The sequence below is a fragment of the Myripristis murdjan genome, chromosome 2 (genome assembly GCF_902150065.1).
Source record: "Myripristis murdjan chromosome 2, fMyrMur1.1, whole genome shotgun sequence".
In the NCBI taxonomy this organism is placed as follows: domain Eukaryota; kingdom Metazoa; phylum Chordata; class Actinopteri; order Holocentriformes; family Holocentridae; genus Myripristis; species Myripristis murdjan.
This window is the reverse complement of record NC_043981.1, coordinates 15,771,777-15,793,911: the sequence shown is the minus strand read 5'-3', so window position 1 is coordinate 15,793,911 and position 22,135 is coordinate 15,771,777. Positions and strand designations below refer to the sequence as shown.

Below are 22,135 nucleotides of genomic sequence, written 5' to 3'. Positions count from 1 at the left end.
TACAAAGAAAAAGGAGTCTGAATTAAAGAGAATTAAAAAAAAAAAAAGAATAAAATAAAAATTCGAATTAAAAAAATCATTGAGGGAAAATAAACCCAATTAATATAAAATATTTAGAGAATAAGAATAAAACCCGCCGGTTATTACTCTTTAAAGAGTTCACAGTACAGTTTTATAATTTTTTTAGTGTTCATAAGTTAAAATAGTTTTAATATTTTCTTTAATTTCACTTAAAAAAAAAAAAAAAAAAAAAAAAGAAGCTTCGACCAGGCTTTTGTTTTGAAGGTCCCAAACGGAAATTGCGTCGTTGTCAAGGACCGACGTGTCTTTGTAGCTTCGCGGTTAGCCGGCGAGCTAAAAACAGGCTGGAAATGCGCTATTTTATCCTAATAAAAGTGTAAAATAAATTTCAAAACAACCATGGACGTCGCGCTGTATTTAATAGCGGCGGCCATTCTTATTGTGCTGATAGTTTTCGCGGTGAAAGTGCGGAGAAAAACAGAGGAAGGTGAGCCGAGCGGTTAGCTAACTTCAGCTAACCACCAACTATCTGTATTATTAGTTATTATTTCTCATCTTTATTATCTTTATTATTAACTTATTAGTCAACTGCATATTCCTCTTTGGGTCCCACCTGGCTAATTCTCTGTAAATTATTCCCCTATTCTGTCATTTCCATTAAATTTGCGTCTTGAGTAAATATTAATAAAGTAGTTCATGACTTTAGCAGCAAATATTAAGAATATACAGTGAAATGGTTAAATAAATAAATATGGACAACATAAAATAAAACATCATCACCACCAATAATTCACATGTAGGCAGACTTTTATTAACATATGCTCATTTTGCAGGATTAATATACATATTCAGTCATAATGTACATGCTTTTTTTACAACTAGGTTTAATGCACATGCAGGGTTAATGCTCATATTTGTACATAATGCACATCATTTTTTTTTTTTTTTTTTTTTTTTTTAATTTCTAAGGCACGCATTTTTCGATTTCTTATCTCTTTTTCTGTGTCTTACAATTTAATTCTTCTCTTGAGAATTTGAGCAACTGACCCAATTTTATCCTCTTGGATCAATAAAGTATTTCAGATTATGATAGTTACAGTTGTAAGAAAATATTTGTGAATCTTTTAGGGATAAACTGTTTTGTATTAATTTGGTCTCAAGTATGGGCTTCATTTCACTCAGAACAATAATAATAAATCCAGACATAAGTTAATAGCACATTAACAGTTTTACTTTTTTGTGTATTTATTGAAGAAATTGTTCAAGGAGCACAATCCAGGCTGGAAAAAGGGATTATGACCAGTATGAAAGGGAGTGACTGGAGGAAAATAATCCTGTCACTGTGATGAGAATGATTCAGATATGGGTTAGGGGTACCTGCCCTAATTAAAAGTAATAATAATAATAATAATAATAATAATGAATAGATTAGTCTGTGTAATAGAGCTTCTTCTACTTGGAATATGCTCCCCATTAATATCAGAGAGACAAAAAGTAGATTTTCTTTTTCTTGTGGAATGACCAAAAGCAAGCTGTTCTTGTAACACCACTTAAAATATCATTTAAAACAGCTTTCAACAACAAAAATTTGGAATCACAGAAATTGTTGTTTTTGTGTCTAGAGAAAGCTGTTTCTTTTGGTCTTTTGCTCTGTCTTTAGAAATACCAGTCTACTACACACTGCAGCCACTAAAAGAAAGATAATCTTAACTTTAGTAAAAAAATAAATAAATAAAGGATAATTGCTTTCTTGTGCATTTAATATAATAGAAGTGGTACTAAATTGAATAATTGACATGAATACTTAAGGATGAACCAACAGTGTCAGTGTCATTATAAGTCAGTCACACCGTCAGAATTAGACATTGATGTGGAATAAGCACAATAATCTGAAACATATTAAATGTGTGGTACATAAATGCTAAATGACCTCTGCCCTGTTGGCGTTCAGCCGACTTGCAGCACCAGCGGGATGTCCAGCGTGCGGCGGGACGCCCCCAGCAGGTGGCTGAGGAGCGAGGGGCTGGCATGCCCCGTCGCAGGAGGAACCTCAACGCCCGAGTGATGACCAACCGCAGAGCCCAGAGAGACGCCTCCGACAACGGTGAACACTGCAAACTGAAGTTTAATAGATTACACAAATTATCTATCCAGTGTGTTGAAAGCCTGAGCTGAATTTGGAGTTTGTTGTTGTTTCTAGAGGAAAATGCTGTGGAGGAGGATGAAGAGGAAGAGCAGCAGAGCTTCCAGCCTGCAGGCAAAGTGGGAGCCAAGAAACAGAGGAAGCTGGAGGAGAAACAGGCCAAGAAAGCCCAGAGAGAGGTGGGATACACCCTTCAGCTCGGACATCCACACTGTGTATAGGAAGTCAATCCAAGAAAAACTCTCACTATTAACATAATAACATGTAGCATATATCATGAATTATTTTGCTGTTACAGTAGACCTGATAGGCTGATAGTTCCACATATAGAAATTGAATGAACCATTTAGTCTCTATGGTTCCACTGAGTCAGACAGTCAAACGAATGAAGGCTTTCCAGCATGATGAAGAATCTGTGGTGGTTGCGGTGAGACAGAACCTTTAAAAAACAAGCACCAGAGAAAGGGAAATACGCAGGCAAGGCCTCCATATTTTCCCTTCTCCTGGTAGGTGAATAACAGGGTAGTTTTTCACCCGAGTCTGAGCACCGAAGACGGGAAGATACACCAGGTGGAGATCTGAAACGGTGTAAAAAAAAAAAAAAAAAAAATGATGACAATTGAAAAGAAACAAAACAGTTCATCGGTGGTAGATCTGTTTCCAGTCGACTTGTGATATAGTGTAGCGTGTTTGTTCCTCAGGCAGAGCAGGAGGAACGGGAGGAGAGGAAGAGGATGCAGGAGCTCAGAGAACAGGAGAGACGCCAGAAGGAGGAGAAGGAACGACTGCTGGAACAGAAACAGGTACAAAACACAACACACACCACACATTTGTCTTAGTATACCTGAGGATCTTTGATTGACAGCATCCATTCCATAACATGATCCCTAATCAACCTTAACCTTCCCCCAACAGTCCTGATTATAGCATATATAATTTCTGCCATCAACTGTTTCTTGGTATCACCATCTGAATATCACATCTGTAGTTTGAATCCAGTAATTGCAAATTTATCTCTCAACCTAACCCCAAAACTTCATCTTTTACAGTGTGTACCAGTAGTGACTTGTGGTCTCACTCACAGCTCCTCTCTGTGCTGATGTTTTGTTCAGGAGGAGGAGGAGCGCCAAGCCAAGGAGGAGCAGGAGAGAAGGGAGGAGGAGGAGTACCTCAGGCTGAAGGCTTCCTTTGTCATCGAGGACCAGGGAGAGGAGCAGCAGCTGAGTGAGGACCAGGTCAGATCAGAGCTCACTGTGGAGGACCACACCAGTGATCTGCATGTTGAGCCTAATATATCTACAAAATATATAAACTGCTAATCTTTTCCCAAAGCAAGCAGTCGTATTTTAGAACTGCAATATCATTTTTCCTCCCTTTTCTCCAGCTGTTGATTTCCATTCATTCCACTACGATATGAAAATGAACTTTCAGAGACTTCAAACTTTCTTCACACCAGTTTTCCAGTACCGTAACAAAGTCCTCCAATTAGTTTTCCTAAAAGCAGCAGCACTGTTGTGTTTTGAGGCCTTTTCGGGCAGAGTGAAACGCTTCCTCCGCCAGGGAAAATAGTCCTCAGGAAAACGTTTGCTCTCCACAGCCAATTATCAGCTGTGTAGTTTATGAATGTTGGCTGTTGATGACTTTGTTAGCCGCAGAAGCAGAATGTTATAAGACGGCTGTTTGAACCAGAAATGCACATTTTGATTATACATTGTGAAATCTGTAGAACCCTGCATGTTTTACAGAATGTTTTGTTGACAGGTAAAGTATTGGTCAAACATTCAAAATCACTGGTGTGGTCCTTTTTAAAAAAATGATCAATGTAGCAACACATGTAGGCACATCATCCAAATTCATGTCTTAACCTGATGATTTTAAACGTGACCCAACCTTAAGAGGTACATAATGCATCATCATCTGTTAGTGTCCAGGTATTGTATTTTTGACCACATTTAAAAGGAATGCCACACAAACCTTTTATTGTATGTCACAAATATTAATTGTAATAAACATTTGTGTTCTTTTCTCTCAGTCACGCAGCCTGTTGCAAGAGTTCATCAAATACATTGAGGTAAGAGTTCACGTTCAACTTTATTATCATCCTGCACGACGAAATGATGTCTGCGGCTCTCCTTACATTATCAATGAAATCATGGCATAAAATAAAATCAAGTTCAAGTACGTAGTAAGGAGCATGTGTATGAGCTGCTGGTGGCATTGGTAAAATCAAATAAACGCAGCCATTAAAAGCCATAAATGTGTTGCAGGACTCCAAAGTGGTTCTGCTGGAAGACCTGGCTTCACACTTTGGGATGCGAACACAGGACGCCATCGCACGACTACAGGACCTCTTGGCCGACGGCTCGCTCACAGGTTAGTGCACCTGCAGACTGCAGAGGGAAAACAGCAGGTCGTATTGTAGTGCATAACTCCAACACTTTTTATTATAGGCTGAAAAACATTTAAAGACAGATGACAAACCCTGAAACCCGAGTGTTGATTCACCTTTTGGTGCTGTATAAAATTCCTGACTTCATGCTAGAGCTTGGTGATCGACAACCAATATCCCAATATTTTTGAAAAAATGTCTCTGTATCAATATTGTGATGATATTACATAAGATATTTAAGTTATGTCAAGGAACAAAAACGCCTCATAATAAATGTATTTTCTGTGCAAATGAAGTTGAAAACTCAACTATCTACACATGGCACAAGTTCATCATATATTGTATTATTGATCACTACCCCTCTCCTGCATTTCCTTCCTCTCCTCTGCAGGAGTGATCGACGACAGAGGGAAGTTCATCTCCATCACGCCGCAGGAGCTCAACTCAGTGGCCCAGTTCATCAAACAGAGAGGCAGGATCTCCATCACAGAGTTGGCCCAGGCCAGCAACTCTCTGATCAACCTCATGCCAGAGATCCCAAACACCGCCTGACGGGATCTGCAGCTCGCCCGTTGCTCTTTTGGACTGTAAGAATAATCATCAAAACACAACACACAACTTCTATGGGACATAAGACATCACAAAAACTAAAAGCCATGCTCACATGATGGAGCGTTTTGTCATCAAAGACAATTATGAACAGTAATTCGGAAACTAATGGCCATTCAGTTTGTTATATTTTTGCCTTGAGAGAAGATAAATACACTTTATCCGCTCGCTGTCTCCCCTGACAGCCGTTGCTCCACCTCCCCAGCTTTAAGTCTTACACTGCTTGTTGCATCATGTAAAGAAAATCCCTGATGTGCGCTCACACTGTGGCAGAGCTCGAACCTCCTCCATGACAGCGCTGTGCAGCCACACACCTCCAAAAGTGAACTAACTGATGACACAGTTTATTATTTAATTTAATAAAGTTCATTTTTGGTGGTTAAGCAAATAAAGTCTTTTTGTATTCATGTATTGGTGTTCATCCTTAAAGGAATTCTCCAGTGTTCTTGACAAAATCCCCTTTTTTGTTTTAAATTTATCCAGACTGAGACAAGATGTTCGATTCCATGTTCACCTCTGTATGTCCAGTGGTTCAGTTCCTATGGGTATTATTTGGTTTTAGCTTAGCATAAAGACTTGAAGTCTATGGGAGTCATTAGTCTGGCTGGGTCAAAGTGAAAAAATAACCCTGACAGCAACTCTTAAGTTGTCTTGAACCAGTGGATTTTAAATACAGTCAGAAAAGGGTATTTTGCTAAAAATGTTGGAATAGTCCTTTAAATTGAAATTGAATTAATGTTTTCTTTGATAGAAACATATTTGAAGTTCTTCTACAAAAATAATCAGATAAATTTGACTTTAAAGGTAAAGATTTATAACTTGTCAGGTGCGGTTTTCCCAGGATCCTTCATTCCTTCAGTGCTTCTTCAGTCTCTGTGCTGCCTGAAGCGTCGCTCAATCAGTGAGACGCAGGCGAGTCTCTAATCTGGTAAATGTGGAACAGGTGATCACATGAGAGCATCTTCCTGAAGTGGTTCACTTAAACAGATCGACCTGAACAGGGTGTGCATGAAGGTGCGTGGGCCTTAATTGGGTCAGGTGTGCAAGAGAAACCAGAACTCCACAACAACTAGGTGAGTGACACAAATTATGCCAAAGTATAAAAAAATTCAGTACCAGATTATTTGGTGTAATTACAGTTAGAATCACGTGAGAGTTTGATACTGAATCCATAAAAGCAGCAGGACAAGTTTAGTTTCTGTTGTCATGAAATCAACATGATTCTCTGTTTCATTTATTTACAATTTGATGAAAGATCCTTTTTCACTGAGAAACAAATGCATTTGACATGATAAAAAAAAAAAACAACCTATTTAAACTGAAGAGGTTTAAAACGGGTCATTCCAGCCCGGACCAAAGCCATCAGAGTCCCAGAGGTAAAGTTTGGTTTGAGCCGGACTTTTAGTTTTTCTCCTCGACCGTCTGCCTTTTCCGAGTTATCTCCCACGTGGAGTTGGTTCCTCTGTCCTGAAACCACAACCAGAAAGCCTGATGGTTAAAATCCCCTTGCAAACTGTGATATATAATGACAAAATGAACAAATGTATTTTTTCTAACAAAGTGACTGTTGCATAGGCAGGTCTACAAATTCTTTTAAAATATTTCACATAAGTTTCACCAAAAAAAATCGATTGTACCAACTGAGATCCTTTTTATCATGAGGGATGTCACACATTTCAATCTTGTTTTGGTTTAAAAACACCGTCACAACTCTCTAAGCAATTTAAAAAGGTATTTTTAATTTTGACCTGAGCCGCCGCAGCAGATCTCTGCCCACCTTTATCAGCACGCCCAGAGGAGCCAGGTCGTTTCGCAGGGCGTCGCAGGCTTTCAGCAGAGGGATCCTCTCTGGGTGAAGTCCTGGTTTACTGAGGTTTCCGTCGGCCGGGGGGTCCTGACGGGCGAGGGCGAACGCTCGAACTTCACTTCTGAAACGAGTCAGCTGATCCACAACGCCCTCCAGACTTGCAGAGGAATCGACCGCGGCGGCTTCCTGGGGAAAGATACATGAAAGTAGAGCATGATGGGTAGCAGGAGATGAAGAGGGGTCTGTTGGATTGAAATTTTGTGGGTGTGTCATCTTGTCTGATTATGGCCAGACTTTGTGGAAATATAAAAAAACATCCAGGAATAATGACTGTTTGTAAAAAAGATGTATTTCTATGAGCCGGATGGAAGCACATTACAATGTTACAGTGACAAATTATGATTTACTGCATTATTTCAATGGTACTCTGGTGATAGAGGGTTGATAAATTCTGTCTTAAGGAGTTAAAGATGTTTTTTTCCAATTTATTTATATGATCTGGATGTGATGCGTGAACTCTGACCTTTCTGTTTAGCAGATCGATCCCAAACATGTCCATCACCTCTCTGATGTAGAAGAGGATCGCTCCGAACACTGCCGGGCTCCGCGCCGCTCCATCAACCTAGACAAAAAAAAAAACAACATAACAAAAACCACGATTTATTTACCAGCCTCATGAATCTGCCCTCTTGTTTTTCTTTGGCTTTTTATGTTTATGCAGGTGACATTTGCAGTCTTAGATTATCACTTCACTATCCCGTTGTTAATTTTTCTGTCATTTTGTGATTGTAAATTGGAAACATTTTTCTTGTTATACTTATTTTATGAGACACCGGAGATACGTCAGTGGACAGTAATAACTCGGAGAGGGTTTACCTTTGTGACGGGATGGAGTTGGCAGTTTCCGTGGTAAACGAGGTTCATTATGGCATTAATGGCTCTTGGGGTGTCGAAGTCGTCGGCCAGCGCTGACGCCACAGCGGCTTTAGTCTTGGCTAACCTGAGGAGAAAAAAAATGTACAAAAATTAAAGTTACAATCAGCAACATTATTTAGATAAACACCAGAGTCAGCACTCTGTCTCCTGCACTTTGTTCCTCCTATACTGTCATGGTTATTCCTGTCACTAAATAGTTAAGCCCCACCTCATCCTTACTGAAAACAACCAAATAAATAAAATTACATAAAATAAGCCAAAATATCATAGCAAATTTAGCAAAAAAAAAAAAAAAAAAATTATAGAAAATATGCAAAACATTACTGGAAAATTAGCGAAATAAATAAATACAATTACAGAAAATAAACAACTACTGGAAAATTAGCAAAAAAAATTTAAAAATAAAATTACAGAAAATAAGCAAAACATTCCTGGAAAAGTGGCAAAAAAAATGTATTAAAAAAATTACAGAAAATAAGCAAAACATGATGAAGAAATGAGCAAAACAAACAAAAACAAACAAAAAAAACTAGCACAATAATTATAATTACACAGTATATTGCAAATTAAATTAACTTTTCAGAAGGTCAACATTTCTGTATTATGAATCCTTTTTGATTGGTTTTATGTAATATTCTAATAGTTTAAGACCCTGGATTTTTGATTTTCATGATCTGTAAGCCGTAATCATCAAACATAAAGCAAAAAAGGCTTGAAATATTTCACTGTATGTGTACTGAATTTAGAATATATGAAAGTTTCACTTTCTGAATTAAATTACGGGAAACAACTGAACTTCACCTCTCCCAGAGGAGCTCCTCCTGGACGGCCGAGCTCTGCAGCTGGCCCTTCATGTAGGCCTGGGCGTCGTGACCGAAGGCAGAGAGCGTTGCCAAGGTGATCTGTGCCTCTGTCATGCTGTCATCGCTGTAGTCCACAGCTGTGGAGAAAACACAAATCATTTTCTGTTCATTACAAGGGTCTACAGGTATCAGAGGGTTACATTTAATGCTTTTAAAGACCTTTTTAATGAAGTTTTACACTTTTTTTGGACAACAGACAGACAAAGAAAAATACGACACTTCATCCACACCTGATCTGTATTTTGTCAACAGGCAAAACATCCGGAAATCATTGGCGGAGTAAGACTTGAGGAAATCCTGCGAGAAACAGAGAGACAATGTGTGGTAAATATTGTTTTCAGATGACAGTGTACTCTTAGTTTTACTTAACGAGGCACAAAAACATGCTCTGATACATATTTGATCATATAAAATGCAGCACTACTTTACCTTTATGGTGATGTAGTTCTTTAAGGATTTGGACATTTTCTCCGTACTGCCTTTTAAATGCAAGTGTCCTAAAAAGAAGAACAACAAATCAAGACCAAGGAATTAAAAACAGAAATCCTGAATTTTTATTTCTCAATTTTTGGTAAAACAAATGGATGTGAGAACAGGAAACAAGAAAACCATCCGTTTGGTAAAAATCGGACCCGAGAGGCCGGGGATTCACAGCACCTGCGTGGAGGAAGTAGTTTCCCCACTGCCCGCACTGGTGATAGGCTTCACTCTGGGCGATCTCGTTCTCGTGGTGAGGGAAGGCCAGGTCGATGCCTCCTGAGTGGATATCCAGCTGGCTCCCAAACACCGAGCTGAAAAAAAAAAAAAAAAAAAAAACACCAGAAAACAACACAGGTCATTACGGCACAGAGAATTTGGTTTATCCTCCATGCAATATCTTTATTCTCAATGCAATACCTTTATTTTCCTTGCAATACCTTTATTTTCAGTGCAATACCAAACCGTAAACAGTAGCTTCTCTACTTCTGTAAACAGGTGTGCGTCTCTTTGTCACTCAGCGACAGAACTTCCAAACAGATGCTCGAATTTCCACCAAATTTGTCGGGAAGGTCGGTCGTGGCCCGAGGAAAGACTAGCTACTGTCTGGAGACTGTCTGTCTAGAATACAACTTAGAAGAAGATTAATTTGGCATAAATGCAAACCTGGCGACGGTGGAGCATTCAATATGCCAGCCTGGTCGTCCTCTGCCCCACGGAGACTCCCAGGACGGCTCCTGAGGTTTGGATTTCTTCCACAAAGCAAAATCCCTGGAGTCTCGTTTACCCGAGTCGCCTGGAGGAGCCAGAGTGTGCTGACCGTTAGTGAAGTGACAATATAATCAAACAAATAACAGGAAATTACTGGACAGCAAGCAGATTATACATCAGATAAAATCCAGATTACACTACTGACCCTGTTCTTTGGGGAGTCCCAGTAAAACCAAAAAGACAATAACTGGAACTGAACTACTTTAGGGCCTTAAATTTGAACAATTACACCAACTGGTTTAATTTTTTTAAGAACCTGAGGTGATACAGTGACGACTGCAGATGCTGCATTCAAGTCAAAAGCTGAAACGCTCCACTTGGTGCATCATAATTTTCGAGCTCTGTGTCTCCAGTGGTCCAGCTCCAAAAACCCAGAGCAGAAATCCCAATAAGAAAGCCCAATATCACAGATTACAAATTTACCTCACCATGTTCATACTGTTTGCCAGCTGTAGACGGGTGACAAATGAAAGGAAAACCCAACGTAAAGTGTCTTAGTGAGGAATTCAGAACAGAAGAGCCTTTTCACTGCTTTTTTTGTGAGCAGGAAGATGGAATTTCCAACTTTGTAACGAACATGGAATACAGCATTTCCGTGTTTGGATGAAATCCGAGGCTGTGTTTTCCCTGCAGGGACAGAAAACACGTACCGGGTTCATACTGGACATTGACGGCTCCCAGGAATTTGCCGTAGCGATCGCCGATGGACGGGATGTCAAAGTAGACGTTACCTGCAAAACCAAAACCAAACCAAATCAAATTGATGCACAAACATTGACAGAAAAACGCTACGGCTATACTGTGATCCCAAAAGTGATGATTTCACCTTCCTCGGTGGCGTAGGCGTGCCCGTTATGGATGATGCGTTCGATGAAAGCCACAATCTGAGGCACATTTTCAGTGACTCTTAAATACACTGCTGGAGGAATCACCTCAAATAGAATAAAAAAAGACAAAAAACTTCAGTCGTCCATGTACGGGTGACGCTTCCACATTTCATGCAAAATCAATGGTGTGGTTATTCATCTGTTAGTCTGGCTACATGTATAAGAACTGGCTTTATTTTATTATATTTTAATATGCAAAACAAAACACTTGCGTCTACAGCCACACACCTGTAATGACAGCATGTCCTTCTGGAATTCTTCCTCATACATTCTGGCGAGGACGGATGCAGAAATATTTTCCTACAAAACAAAAACAAAAAGAGAGGGACAGAAATAATCCTAAAAATGGGGATTTGAAATAAAGAATAAGGACAAAGTTGAGGATAAAAAGTGGAAGAACTTCAGTCAAATGTCAGACTTGCTTCCAACATGTTTTGGCATTGCTCAAAGGTTTTTAAAAAAGAAAAAAAAATATATATAATAAATTATGTTACAGCATCTCTATCTAACAAAACTCTAAAGGGAAACGACATGTGGTGATGAATGGATGGCAAAGAGGGGAAAAAGGCAAAGAAAGAAAAGAAGAAAAAGGAAAAATGCAAAAGCCCAGGCTGATCCTCTAACCCTAACCCATTCATTCATTCATTCATTCATTCATTCATTCATTCATTCATCACCATGACCATGATCTCACCTCCAGGCTTCTTCTGATGATTTTGTCATCGATGTCGGTGATCACCATGGCGTGGATGACGCTGATGCCAAAGTGCCGGGTCAGGATCCTCTGCACGATGTCAAACCTCACGTAGGAGCTGCCACACAACAACAACAACAACAACAACACACACAGACGTAAAGCAGGGCCACATGTCACAATATATAAAAAATAAACTGTTGATGTCACGTGATTACCATGCATGACCCAGGTGGGCGTGGTCGTAGACGGTGGGTCCACAGCTGTACCTGCAACACACACACACACAGAGTTAATGCACTGTTTTCATCATCCTCACTGTGAGTGTGATGATGATGATGATGATGATGGAGGTGCGGCTCCCACCACGTGGCCACGCCCTCCCTGGCCAGCACGAGCGGCTCCTTCTGCTTGCTCAGGCTGTTGTAGGTCTGCACTCCGGTGTCGAAGCCGCTGGGCCGACGCCACTTCTTCCCAGTATGACCGGTGCAGCCTCCGTGTGGCCTGCACAGGACGCTGCTGATTGGCTGCCGGGCTTTAGACAGGAGCTTTAAGGTGCACCTGGTTGAGCTCCTCCACATGTTGACAGCGGCGGACATGCCGGTGTATCTGTCCTGAGTGTCTACTGCGTCACTTCACCGCGTTTTGACTCCATGTTCCGTCTCTAAACATTAAAGTTGTCCAGTGAGGGCGTCCAGCTGGAGGAGAGTCCCGTTGTAAACACCGTTACAGCGGTCAGTCAGGTGGAATGAACCTTCTCCTTCCGGACTATCCTCTTCCTCGTCTTCTTCTTCCTCGCCGCGTCGCAAACTCGTTCACACATGCGCATACCGCCACCCAGCGGAGCGTCTGGACCCTGCGCTAACACACTGCTCTGTCCTGTTGAAGGCTGAATTATGCTTCCGCGTAGGAAGAGCGTACGGAGCCGCTCTTTAATCCATTCCTGATGAAAAAATAAAATAAAATGCCAAGTATGCAACCTTATTTTTTTTTTAGTAGTATTTTTTATTTTTATTTGAATGAGTTTTAATTTATTTATTTAATTCTTGTTAAGCATGCAACATTATTTTTTTTAAATTTTTTAAATTATTTTTTCATTTTAATAACTTTTTAATTTATTGACATTTTTCATTTTACTTCTTGTTAAGTATACAACCTTATTTTTTGTATTTTTATTTTAATAACTTAATTTATTTAAATTTTTAGTTTTACTTCTTGTTAAGTATGCAACCTTATTTTTAAAGTTATTTTTTATTTTTTATCTGTTATTTTAATAACTTTTAATTTATTTAAATTTTCAGTTTTGCTTCATGTTAAGTATGCAACTTTATTTTTTAAAATTATTTTTTATTTTTTGTTTGAATAACTTTTAATTTATTTACATTTTTAGTTTTATTTCTTATTGGAATATTTGATATTTGTGCCAGCAGAAATCTGCCAAGTATGTCACTTCCTTTTTGTTGATTTTTTTATTTTTGTTTTTAATTTTAATTATTTTTACTTGTTTTCATTTTTAATTCATTTTTTTGGAATATTTTATATTTGTACAAACAGAAATATATATATATTTTTTAATTTAATGTTAATTGTAATTATTTTTTATTTAATTGTTTTAATTTATATTTTATTTTTTAGAATATTTGATGTATGTAAAAACAGAGAACTGCCAGGTATGCTACCTTATTTTTTTGTTCATTTTTTATTTTTATTTTTATTTCTATTTGTGTTTTTAATTTAATTGTAATATTTTTAATTCAATTATTTTTTTACTTCAGAATATTTGATTTGTTTGCTGCTGTTATCATTATCATTTCTTTATTCAACATGTTTATTGTTATGTTATCTTTATGCTAAATTATTGTTTGTATCATGACCAAATTAATTTGGGCTCTTGTTGATTGGTGTGACTGGTTGGCCACATTCTGTTTTAGTTATATCTTCCTGGACAACATATAGAGGAGCGACTAATCAGTAACCACCTGCAGATTAAAGTTCATTACGATGTTCATAAATAATGACTACATGTTTTTTGTTTTTGTTTTTGACTGGAAAGCCGTATTTTCAGCAGACATTACACCAACAAACCACCTCATCAGCCTGCTGAACGCCTGTTTTGAAAGAAGAGCAGATGGGTTCAGACTGGGACTGAGAGACGGAAACAAGAACCGGTGGAGCAGTTTGTGGAGAACGCCGCCGTGGAAGAAGGATCTTTCTTCATTTGTTTTTATTTGCACTTCACATCATATGGAAGTGGCTTGTTGGCACATTGGAGTTACTGGAAAACTAGTAAACCCAGCCAGTCAGCATCATCAAACAATACTTTTACTGAAATTAATAGTTTGGATTTTTATTTGTTTTGATGTTTAGTTACACATCATGTGAGTGTAATACATCCACCAAGTCTGGTCCCTTAAATTCCTCCCTGTCGCATAACGAGAGCACCACCAGCAGTGTGCCGCTCCAACAGGATTTAAATAGATAAACAGTAGAAAACAACACTGGATTTGTATGTAATTTGGTGTTACTGAAAGACAAAAATGATAATTTGTGGTGTGTGTCTGTATGTAAAGCACCTGGAGGCTGAAGTTAACTCTGAACCCAGAGGAGAAACCCAATCACTGACGGAGCAGGCTCAGATATTGAGGCTCACATATTGAGCTTTTCAAAAGGTATCGCCTTGATTGCGAGGATATTATGATTTCACTTCAGCTTCAAATGTTTTATCAGCCATGGTCACTGTAGTATCTAGATAATACTTGAGAAGCTGCTTATATACATATTTTCTAATTGTTTAACAAAATACAGATGCATAAGAAGCTGCTGACAGTCAGTTCAACATGTGTTTGATTGGCCTTTATGTTGTTTAATCAGAGAAGGCCACATTTTTTATTTTTCGATCTTTACTTAACTATTCCAAGAGCATCATAATTCCTCTTTCTGCAGTATTTTTAAGATCAGATCCCTCACAAAGACCCATTTCCTATCAACTAATCACTGCAGGCATAGCAAGTCAACTTGTTCCTGAAACATGACATCACCCATAGCAGCAAGGTCTTAGCTTAAGGCTTAAGGGTTTTCTAAGTTCCTTTTAAGAGGAAACTCCTAGTTAGGAGGTTTTAGTGACATTTAAGGGTTCTCTTATTGGTAAGATAAGAGGTTTTGTGTTCTCAGGAAAATGAGCCGCATCGTCCACAAGGTGGCAGACCGCAACTTCAACTTTACTGTCCGAGGTGATGAACATCAATGGGAAACGCTTGAGCTTCGGCTTACACAGAATCATTTTTCACTTTTTTATTTCTTTTTTTAAAACAAATTGCTCTGAAATAAAATGTTCATCTGCTCCAGAAGAGAAACCTGTGGATGACGTTCTCCTCAGTTGCTGCCTTTCATTGTGTTTCAGAAATGTTGTTATTAGATTTGAGTCTGTTTGAATGACACACACACACACACAGGCATGCAGCGGTGTGTCACCATGGCAACATGTCCTGAACTCTGTGGTGGAGAGACGATCAAACTGACCTGCTGTGGCTGAAACTGCAGGGATCGACCGATATTGATATTGATTAGTAATAGTCAGGGTAACCAATATTTAAGGCCAATATTTGTTTGCTGAATGTTTAACACACTAAAAAAATGTACCATTAAAATATAAATTACAGCGTGACCTTCTGGTGTGTTGGTGTCATTTTGTCTTTACTTGGAGTTTTTATTTACTTATTTACTTATTTGTTCGTTTGTTTGCGAGAGTTCATATCTCGCTCATTTTATTACTACGTTTATTTTTGCTGTTTTTTGTTTTGTCTCGTTCTTATTGGTCTTCACTGTCCTGCCGCTGCTGTTTCCTCAGCTCCTGCTTGTCTGTCTGTTTGTTTGTTTGTTTGTTTGTTTGTTTGTTTGTTTTTGGAGGGGTTGGCGTGTTGTTTTTTTAAATTGTTTTGCTATGTGCAGCACTTTGTTTTCATGTGTTTGTATGGAAAGTGCCATATGAATAAAGTCTGGTTGATTGATAGAGAGTGGTATCTGTTCTCCTCATGTTCTGTTCATTTTGGAAATATTATTTGATGTAGAGAGACAAAAACAGTTTATTAGAAATCCCTCATGGCCACCGTTCACTGTTAAAGTTTTTGTCATGAAATTATTTTATCAGGTGTTTTTTAAAGTGAAGACCTCTCCTCATTGTTGGTTTTCTTTTCATTTGAGCGGCAGTGCATGAGTAGAGAAAACCTGCAGGAACAAACTGAGAGTGGTTTAACCAACATGATCAGAGGGAATTGAACTCGCAACACGCTGAGGCAACACAGACCTGCTGGGTTTCAGACAAATTCACTGACATGCATCGACTTCTCTGCAGGGAAAAGAGAAACTTGTCAAAGAGCAGAAAGAAACTCCAGATCAGCTGTAGCTCAATCAGATGAAGAGCTGCCTCCTATGCAAGAGGTTGGCATTTTGAATCCCAAGTCTGTCAGCCTCAGTGTTAAAATGTTTCACACTTTTAGAAATAAATTGATGACCACCCACTGCAGAAAGTGAGGAGCAGCTGAGCAGCATCACACATGAGTTTCATCAGTCGTGTGAGATGTAAAACAAGAGAAAGAAACTCTACAATCTGTGATCTTTGGACTTTTTACACAGAGAAATGCTGGAACCGTAGATTAAACACACATTGTTGTCTAAAGCTGATAATATAATACAATATAATATACAAATTAAATGTGTCATTTGTAGCCAAACAAGAAAAACCTGGTCAATAAAGGGTTAAACTGGGAGGGGGTGGGGGCTTTAGTTTTAAAAACTGTTCAGGAGCAGTTCAGTCAAAGTCAGGGGAAAAATTAGGGTTAGAACTGTTTTTTGTAATTTTTTACAGTGCAGCTCCCCACTGTTTCCCACATCACCGTTTTAAAAACTGTCCAGTTTGACTGTTCAGAAGCAGTTCAGTCAATATTCTAAACGAATGTGGAAAAGAAAAACTTGTCAAAGAGCTTGAGGAAAGACTGAGCAGCTCATCAGCTGTAGCTCAGTCAGATAAACAGCTGCCTCCCATGCAAGAGGTTGGCAGTTTGAATCCCAAGCCAGTTGTTCAGAAATCCTTCTGAGCTCTTCAGACCAGTTCCCCACTGGAAAACTATGTTGTCAGGAAGCACAGCCTCCAGTTTGAGCAGCTGCTGCAGGGTTTTCATCAGTTTGTTGACTGTTATGTTAAAGTTGAGGATGAGGCTGGTTTCACATCTCAAAGTACTGATGAAGATCACTGTGATCCTGCTGAGCTGCTCCTCACTTCCTTCAGCTTTGTCATGTGATTCCTACAAAGGTTGAACACATAGAAAAACTTCAGACCAACAGACTTGGGATTCAAACCTCCAACCTCTTGCATAGGAGGCAGGTGTTTATCTGACAGAGCTACAGCTGAGGAGCTTGTGAGGCTTCACTTTTCCACACAGACACATCAATGAACTTTTAACTTTTTGCAGCGGGGAGCTTTCAAGTCAGACTGAATGTCTGCACTGGAAAAAAAAATCAGTTTCAAATTTCATTGACTGGACTGTCAAACTGATCAGTTTTACAAAATATGCAGACCCCCCCTCACCACCAGCACCCCCCCCCCCATACCCTCACTGCCCCCACCCCTAAAGTTTCACCTATTATTGAAGTGTTTTCTCTCTCTCTTTTTTAAAAAGTATGATGTTGTTTATATTTAGTTTTGTTTTGTTTTGTTTTGTTTTTTATGAACAGTGCACTTCAACTGTTAAGAACCAGTTCAGTCAAAGTCAGGCTGAAAATTAGAATAACAACTTTATTTTTAAAATTTTTTACAGTGCAGTCATGAAGACTCCCCGCTGCAAAAAGTCAACACTGGGTGAAAGGTGTGAAGATTTTTTATGCCACCTCTTTGGGTGATCGACATAGACAGAGACATAGAGAGCGAGTGCAAACGGTCAGTTTGTGCACCAGTCAGCTGCTCAAACTTCAACCTGCAAAAACCTTTTACAGCGGGGAGCTGTACTGTAAAAAATTACAAAAAAGTTCTCACTGAGCTGCTTCTGAAGTGTCAAACTGAACAGTTTTTAAAACTAAACCCCACCACGTCCACCCTCCACCCCCCATCCCCCCTCTGCAGTTTCATTCCTTATATAAAAAAATGTTCACAGCTTTCAGTCAAACTTTTTTTAATCTGCACTGTAAAAAATTCCCCAAACTGTGCAAATTCTGACACTTTTTCTGTCTTTGCTGAACTGGTTCTGAACTGTTGAAGTGCACTGTTCAGAAACCTGTTCAGAAACCCCCTCCACTCCACCCCCCAGCCCCTGTACCCCCTAACCCCCACCCCCCACCTCACCAGCCTCCTCACCACCCCACCCCCCTCCTCCACCCTCCAGTTTAACCCTTTATTGACCAGGTGTTTCTTGTTTGGCCACAAAATAAAATATTTAATTTCCCTAACTTTCTGAACTTCTGTAATATATTATATTATATTATATTATATTATATTATAGTATATTATATTAAAATAAAAAGATAGAAATATGAGTGTATTTATCCCTTTGGATTTTAAGGCTTTTTAAAAAAACGTTTCACTTTTTACAGTGGAGTCCTGTAGAAACAGACAAAGTGATTTAAGAAGCCTAATAAGAGGATTTGAACTCACAATGTGCTGAGTTCAACATGAACACTTCATCCTGCTGCACCAACAAAATTTCACTGGTGTAAGAGGCAAATTTGATGAAAACCATTGACTTGTGTGTGTGGAAGAGAGAAACTTGTCACAGAGCTGGAGGAAAGATTTAGCAGCTCATCTGCTGTAGCTCAGTCAGATAAAGAGCTGCCTCCCATGCAAGAGGTTGGCAGTTTGAATCCCACGTCTGTGGGTCAGAAATCCTTCTGAGCTCTTCAGACCAGTTCCCCACTGGAAAACTATGTTGTCAGAAAGCACAGCCTCCAGTTTGAGCAGCTGCTGCAGGTTTTTCATGGTTTTGTTGACTGTTATGTTAAAGTTGAGGATGAGGCTGGTTTCACATCTCAAACTCCTGATGAAGATCACTGTGATCCTGCTGAGCTGCTCCTCACTTCCTTCAGCTTTGTCATGTGATTCCTACAAAGGTTGAACACATAGAAAAACTTCAGACCAACAGACTTGGGAGTCAAACCTCCAACCTCTTCCACCAAAGGAAGCTGCTTATCTTTCTGAGCTACAGTTGAGGAGCTTAGGCAGCTTTCTTCCAGCTCTTTGACAAGTTTCTCTTTTCCACACAGAGACAATGAACTTAACTTTTTGCAGCGGGGAGCTTTCAAGTCACACTGAATGTCTGCACTGGAAATAAAATCAGTTTCAAATTTCAAAAATCTGAAATTTGTATTTAATATTGACTGAACTGTCAAACTGATCGGTTTTACAAAATATGCAGACCCCCCCTCACCACCAGCGCCCCCCCACAACCCACACCCCCCCACTGCCCCCCCACCCCTAAAGTTTCACCTATTATTGAAGTGTTTTCTCTCTCTCTCTCTTTTTTAAAAGTATTATGTTGTTTATATTTAGTTGTTTTTTTGTTTTTTTGTTTTTTATGAGAACAGTGCACTTTAATAGTTGAGAACCAGCTCAGTCAAAGTCAGGCTGAAAATTAGAATAACAACTTTATTTTAAAAATTTTTTACAGTGCAGTCATTCAGTCTCCCCGCTGTAAAAAGTGAACACTGGGTGAAAGGTGTGAAGATTTTTTATGCCACCTCTTTGGGTGATCGACATAGACAGAGACATAGAGAGCGAGTGCAAACGGCCAGTTTGTGCACCAGTCAGCTGCTCAAACTTCAACCTGCAAAAACTTTTTACAGCGGGGGAGCTGCACTGTAAAAAATTTTAAAAAAGTTCTCACTGAAGTGCTTCTGAAGTGTCAAACTGAACAGTTTTTAAAACTAAACCCCACCACGTCCACCCTCCACCCCCCATCCCCCCTCTGCAGTTTCATTCCTTATATAAAAAATGTTCACAGCTTTCAGTCAAACTTTTTTTAATATGCACTGTAAAAAATTCCCCAAACCGTGCAAATTCTGACACTTTTTCCGTCTTTGCTGAACTGGTTCTGAACTGTTGAAGTGCACAGTTCAGAAACCTGTTCAGAAACCCCCTCCACTCCACCCCCTCCATCCCCCCAACCCCTCCACTCCACCTCCCTCCCACCAACACCCTCAACAACCCCCACCCCCCAACCCCCCCTACTCCCCATCCCCTCCCCTCCAACCCAGTTTAACCCTTTATTAACCAGGTTTCTCCCTCCTTTTTCAAGTATGAGCCAATATCAAAGTTGTGGTGGGGGGTTGAAAATGTATCATTGAAAAATTATTATATTATATTATATTGTATTATATTATATTATATTATATTATATTATATTATATTATATTATATTATATTATATTATATTATATATTGTATTATATTATATTATATTATGGACTACAGAAAACTATCTAAAGTTCCAAAAATTCTCTATATTAAAAAAAAATCAAAGTTTCAACCATTACAGATTTTATCTTCCTGAGCTGTAACTGACATTTTCCGATCCATTTCCATTAACCGATACTTTCTCACCGATTATATTCTGTGATATTATAATAGATTACGTTGTAAAGTTCCCCATCTCAGTGTTTTTAACCGTCTGTTTTTCAAGTGTTTTTTGAAGAAACACATGTCAGCGTTGTTCTGTCTCCAGTTTTGTATTTATTTGATTGGTTGTGACTGATCAGAGAAGTCCTGTGGAAACTGATTTAACAAACATGATGTGTGGGATTTGAACCCATAACGTGTTGAACACATGATGAACGCTTCATCCTGCTGAGCCAACAGGACTCTGCTGTGCTGGAGGGAAACTGTCTGACATTCATGGACTGTGTGCATGGAGACATGTGTAGGAGGATTCAAACCAGCAACCTCCTGCTCATCAGGCAAACATTAATCTCAATGTGCAAAGACTCAGTGTGAGTTTATTTAATGCTTGTACATCACACTCTGGAGAAAAGAAAGGAGGAGTCCTGCCTCATGTAGAGCAGGACTTTAAACAAATTAGCTTCATAAGGAATATAAGGGGAATGTATAAAAGGTTTTCAATATTTTTTTTATTTTTTCTACATTGTTATTTCAGTGTTTACAGTACAATATGACTGAATACTTTCTTGATTACAGATGGTGGTGATATTCTCTGTCCAGTCCAGCTTGTTATCCACATAAACACTTTGCAGGAGGAGATTTCAGCTGCTTGTCCTTCAGTCTGGATCAGGGTCACCTCAGCTTACTTTCTTCTAAAATCAATAATGAGCTCCTTTATATCTTTATTTTTTTTCCTCACAGGACTGAATGACAGAAGATTCAGCTCTCGATCCCAATGGCATCAACCTAAACAGGAGCACTAAAAAAGCAACAAGAACAACAAAGCAAATACCAGCTGAAGAAGTAATAACATGACTCCAAACATTAATTTTGAATGAGTTTATTGGCCTTCAACCCTCCACTAAAACATTGCACATATTGTTCTGGATGTGCAGCTCATGTTAACATCAACACAACATACCTGACACCTGTTTAACACTGATCTGACACGTTTGCTGCTGTCTGGCCAGGATTTAAACCAGCACTTTACACCCTGCACCTCCTAGTTTTTTTTTTTAACCAAGCCATAGGCTATTATTTTGTTTATTTTTTAATTTGTTTTATCTATTTTATTTTATCTTGTTTTATTTTATTTTATTTTATTTTCATTGTTTTGTATTTTATTCATCCAAATTACTTCTAGTTTTTTTTTTTTTAACCAAGCCTACTTGAATAGGCAACACAGAGTACATAGTCTATATTTTGCATTTAATTTAATTTAATTTAATTTTTATTTCTAAATTTTTTATTTTAAATCTATTTTTTTAAATTTTTTATTTATTTTATTTTCATTTTGTTGTATTTTATTCATCCAAATTACTTCTATTTTTAACCAAGCCTACTTGAATAGGCAACACAGGGTACATAGTCTATATTTTGCATTTAATTTAATTTAATTTAATTTAATTTAATTTTTATTTCTAAATTGTTTATTTTTAATCTATTTTTTATTTTATTTATTTTATTTTCATTGTGTTGTATTTTATTCATCCAAATTACCGCAATTTTTTTTTAAGTAGAAAAAAAAAAAAAACCTTTCAAAATACATAAACACTGACACTACCAGCTGCTGGCAACTTGACTCCACATCAGTATCAGCCTCCTCAGAGCTGTCCTGGTCTGGACTGATGTGAAAACCTCATCGGGCTGTTGTCTCTGTAAAGTGGCTGGTAAACCTGGAGTGTCAGTCCGCGCCCCTCCAGAGTCACAGATCCACCAGGGAAAGGTCATTGTCATTTAATAATGGCAGTGGGACAGAACGAGCTGCGGAGGCCGGCTACTCTCTGTGTCACTGCATACATCAACTCCGCTGAGCAGAAAATTAAAATGGAAATTCGGGCCTTGAACGAGGCGGCGGGTCCCACCGACCTGCGCTGGATGATTTATGTGAGCCGATCAC

At 38.7% G+C, this 22,135-nt stretch overlaps 2 protein-coding genes and 1 long non-coding RNA gene across 3 annotated transcripts; 2 read left to right on the top strand and 1 right to left on the bottom strand.

The window, feature by feature from the left end:
- The first annotated feature begins 294 nt into the window (after nt 1-294).
- ddrgk1 (DDRGK domain containing 1) lies at nt 295-5,550 on the top strand. The gene is made up of 8 exons (XM_030072583.1): nt 295-508; nt 1,973-2,125; nt 2,222-2,343; nt 2,866-2,967; nt 3,277-3,399; nt 4,197-4,235; nt 4,432-4,537; nt 4,945-5,550. Exons 1-8 carry the CDS (start codon nt 421-423, stop codon nt 5,103-5,105), a joined length of 894 nt encoding a protein of 297 aa, XP_029928443.1. The 5' UTR covers nt 295-420; the 3' UTR covers nt 5,106-5,550.
- On the bottom strand, nt 5,256-12,405 carry cars2 (cysteinyl-tRNA synthetase 2, mitochondrial). Its single transcript, XM_030072573.1, has 15 exons — nt 11,964-12,405; nt 11,816-11,866; nt 11,598-11,715; nt 11,132-11,203; nt 10,843-10,948; nt 10,667-10,747; nt 9,912-10,041; nt 9,426-9,559; nt 9,198-9,265; nt 8,999-9,065; nt 8,707-8,845; nt 7,846-7,969; nt 7,493-7,591; nt 6,940-7,155; nt 5,256-6,629 (listed from the first exon to the last, which is right to left on the bottom strand). Exons 1-15 carry the CDS (start codon nt 12,194-12,196, stop codon nt 6,564-6,566), a joined length of 1,704 nt encoding a protein of 567 aa, XP_029928433.1. The 5' UTR covers nt 12,197-12,405; the 3' UTR covers nt 5,256-6,563.
- On the top strand, nt 6,087-7,315 carry LOC115373941 (uncharacterized). The gene is made up of 2 exons (XR_003929574.1): nt 6,087-6,235; nt 6,916-7,315. It is a non-coding gene; the product is annotated as an uncharacterized LOC115373941 (long non-coding RNA).
- Nucleotides 12,406-22,135: the final 9,730 nt, after the last annotated feature.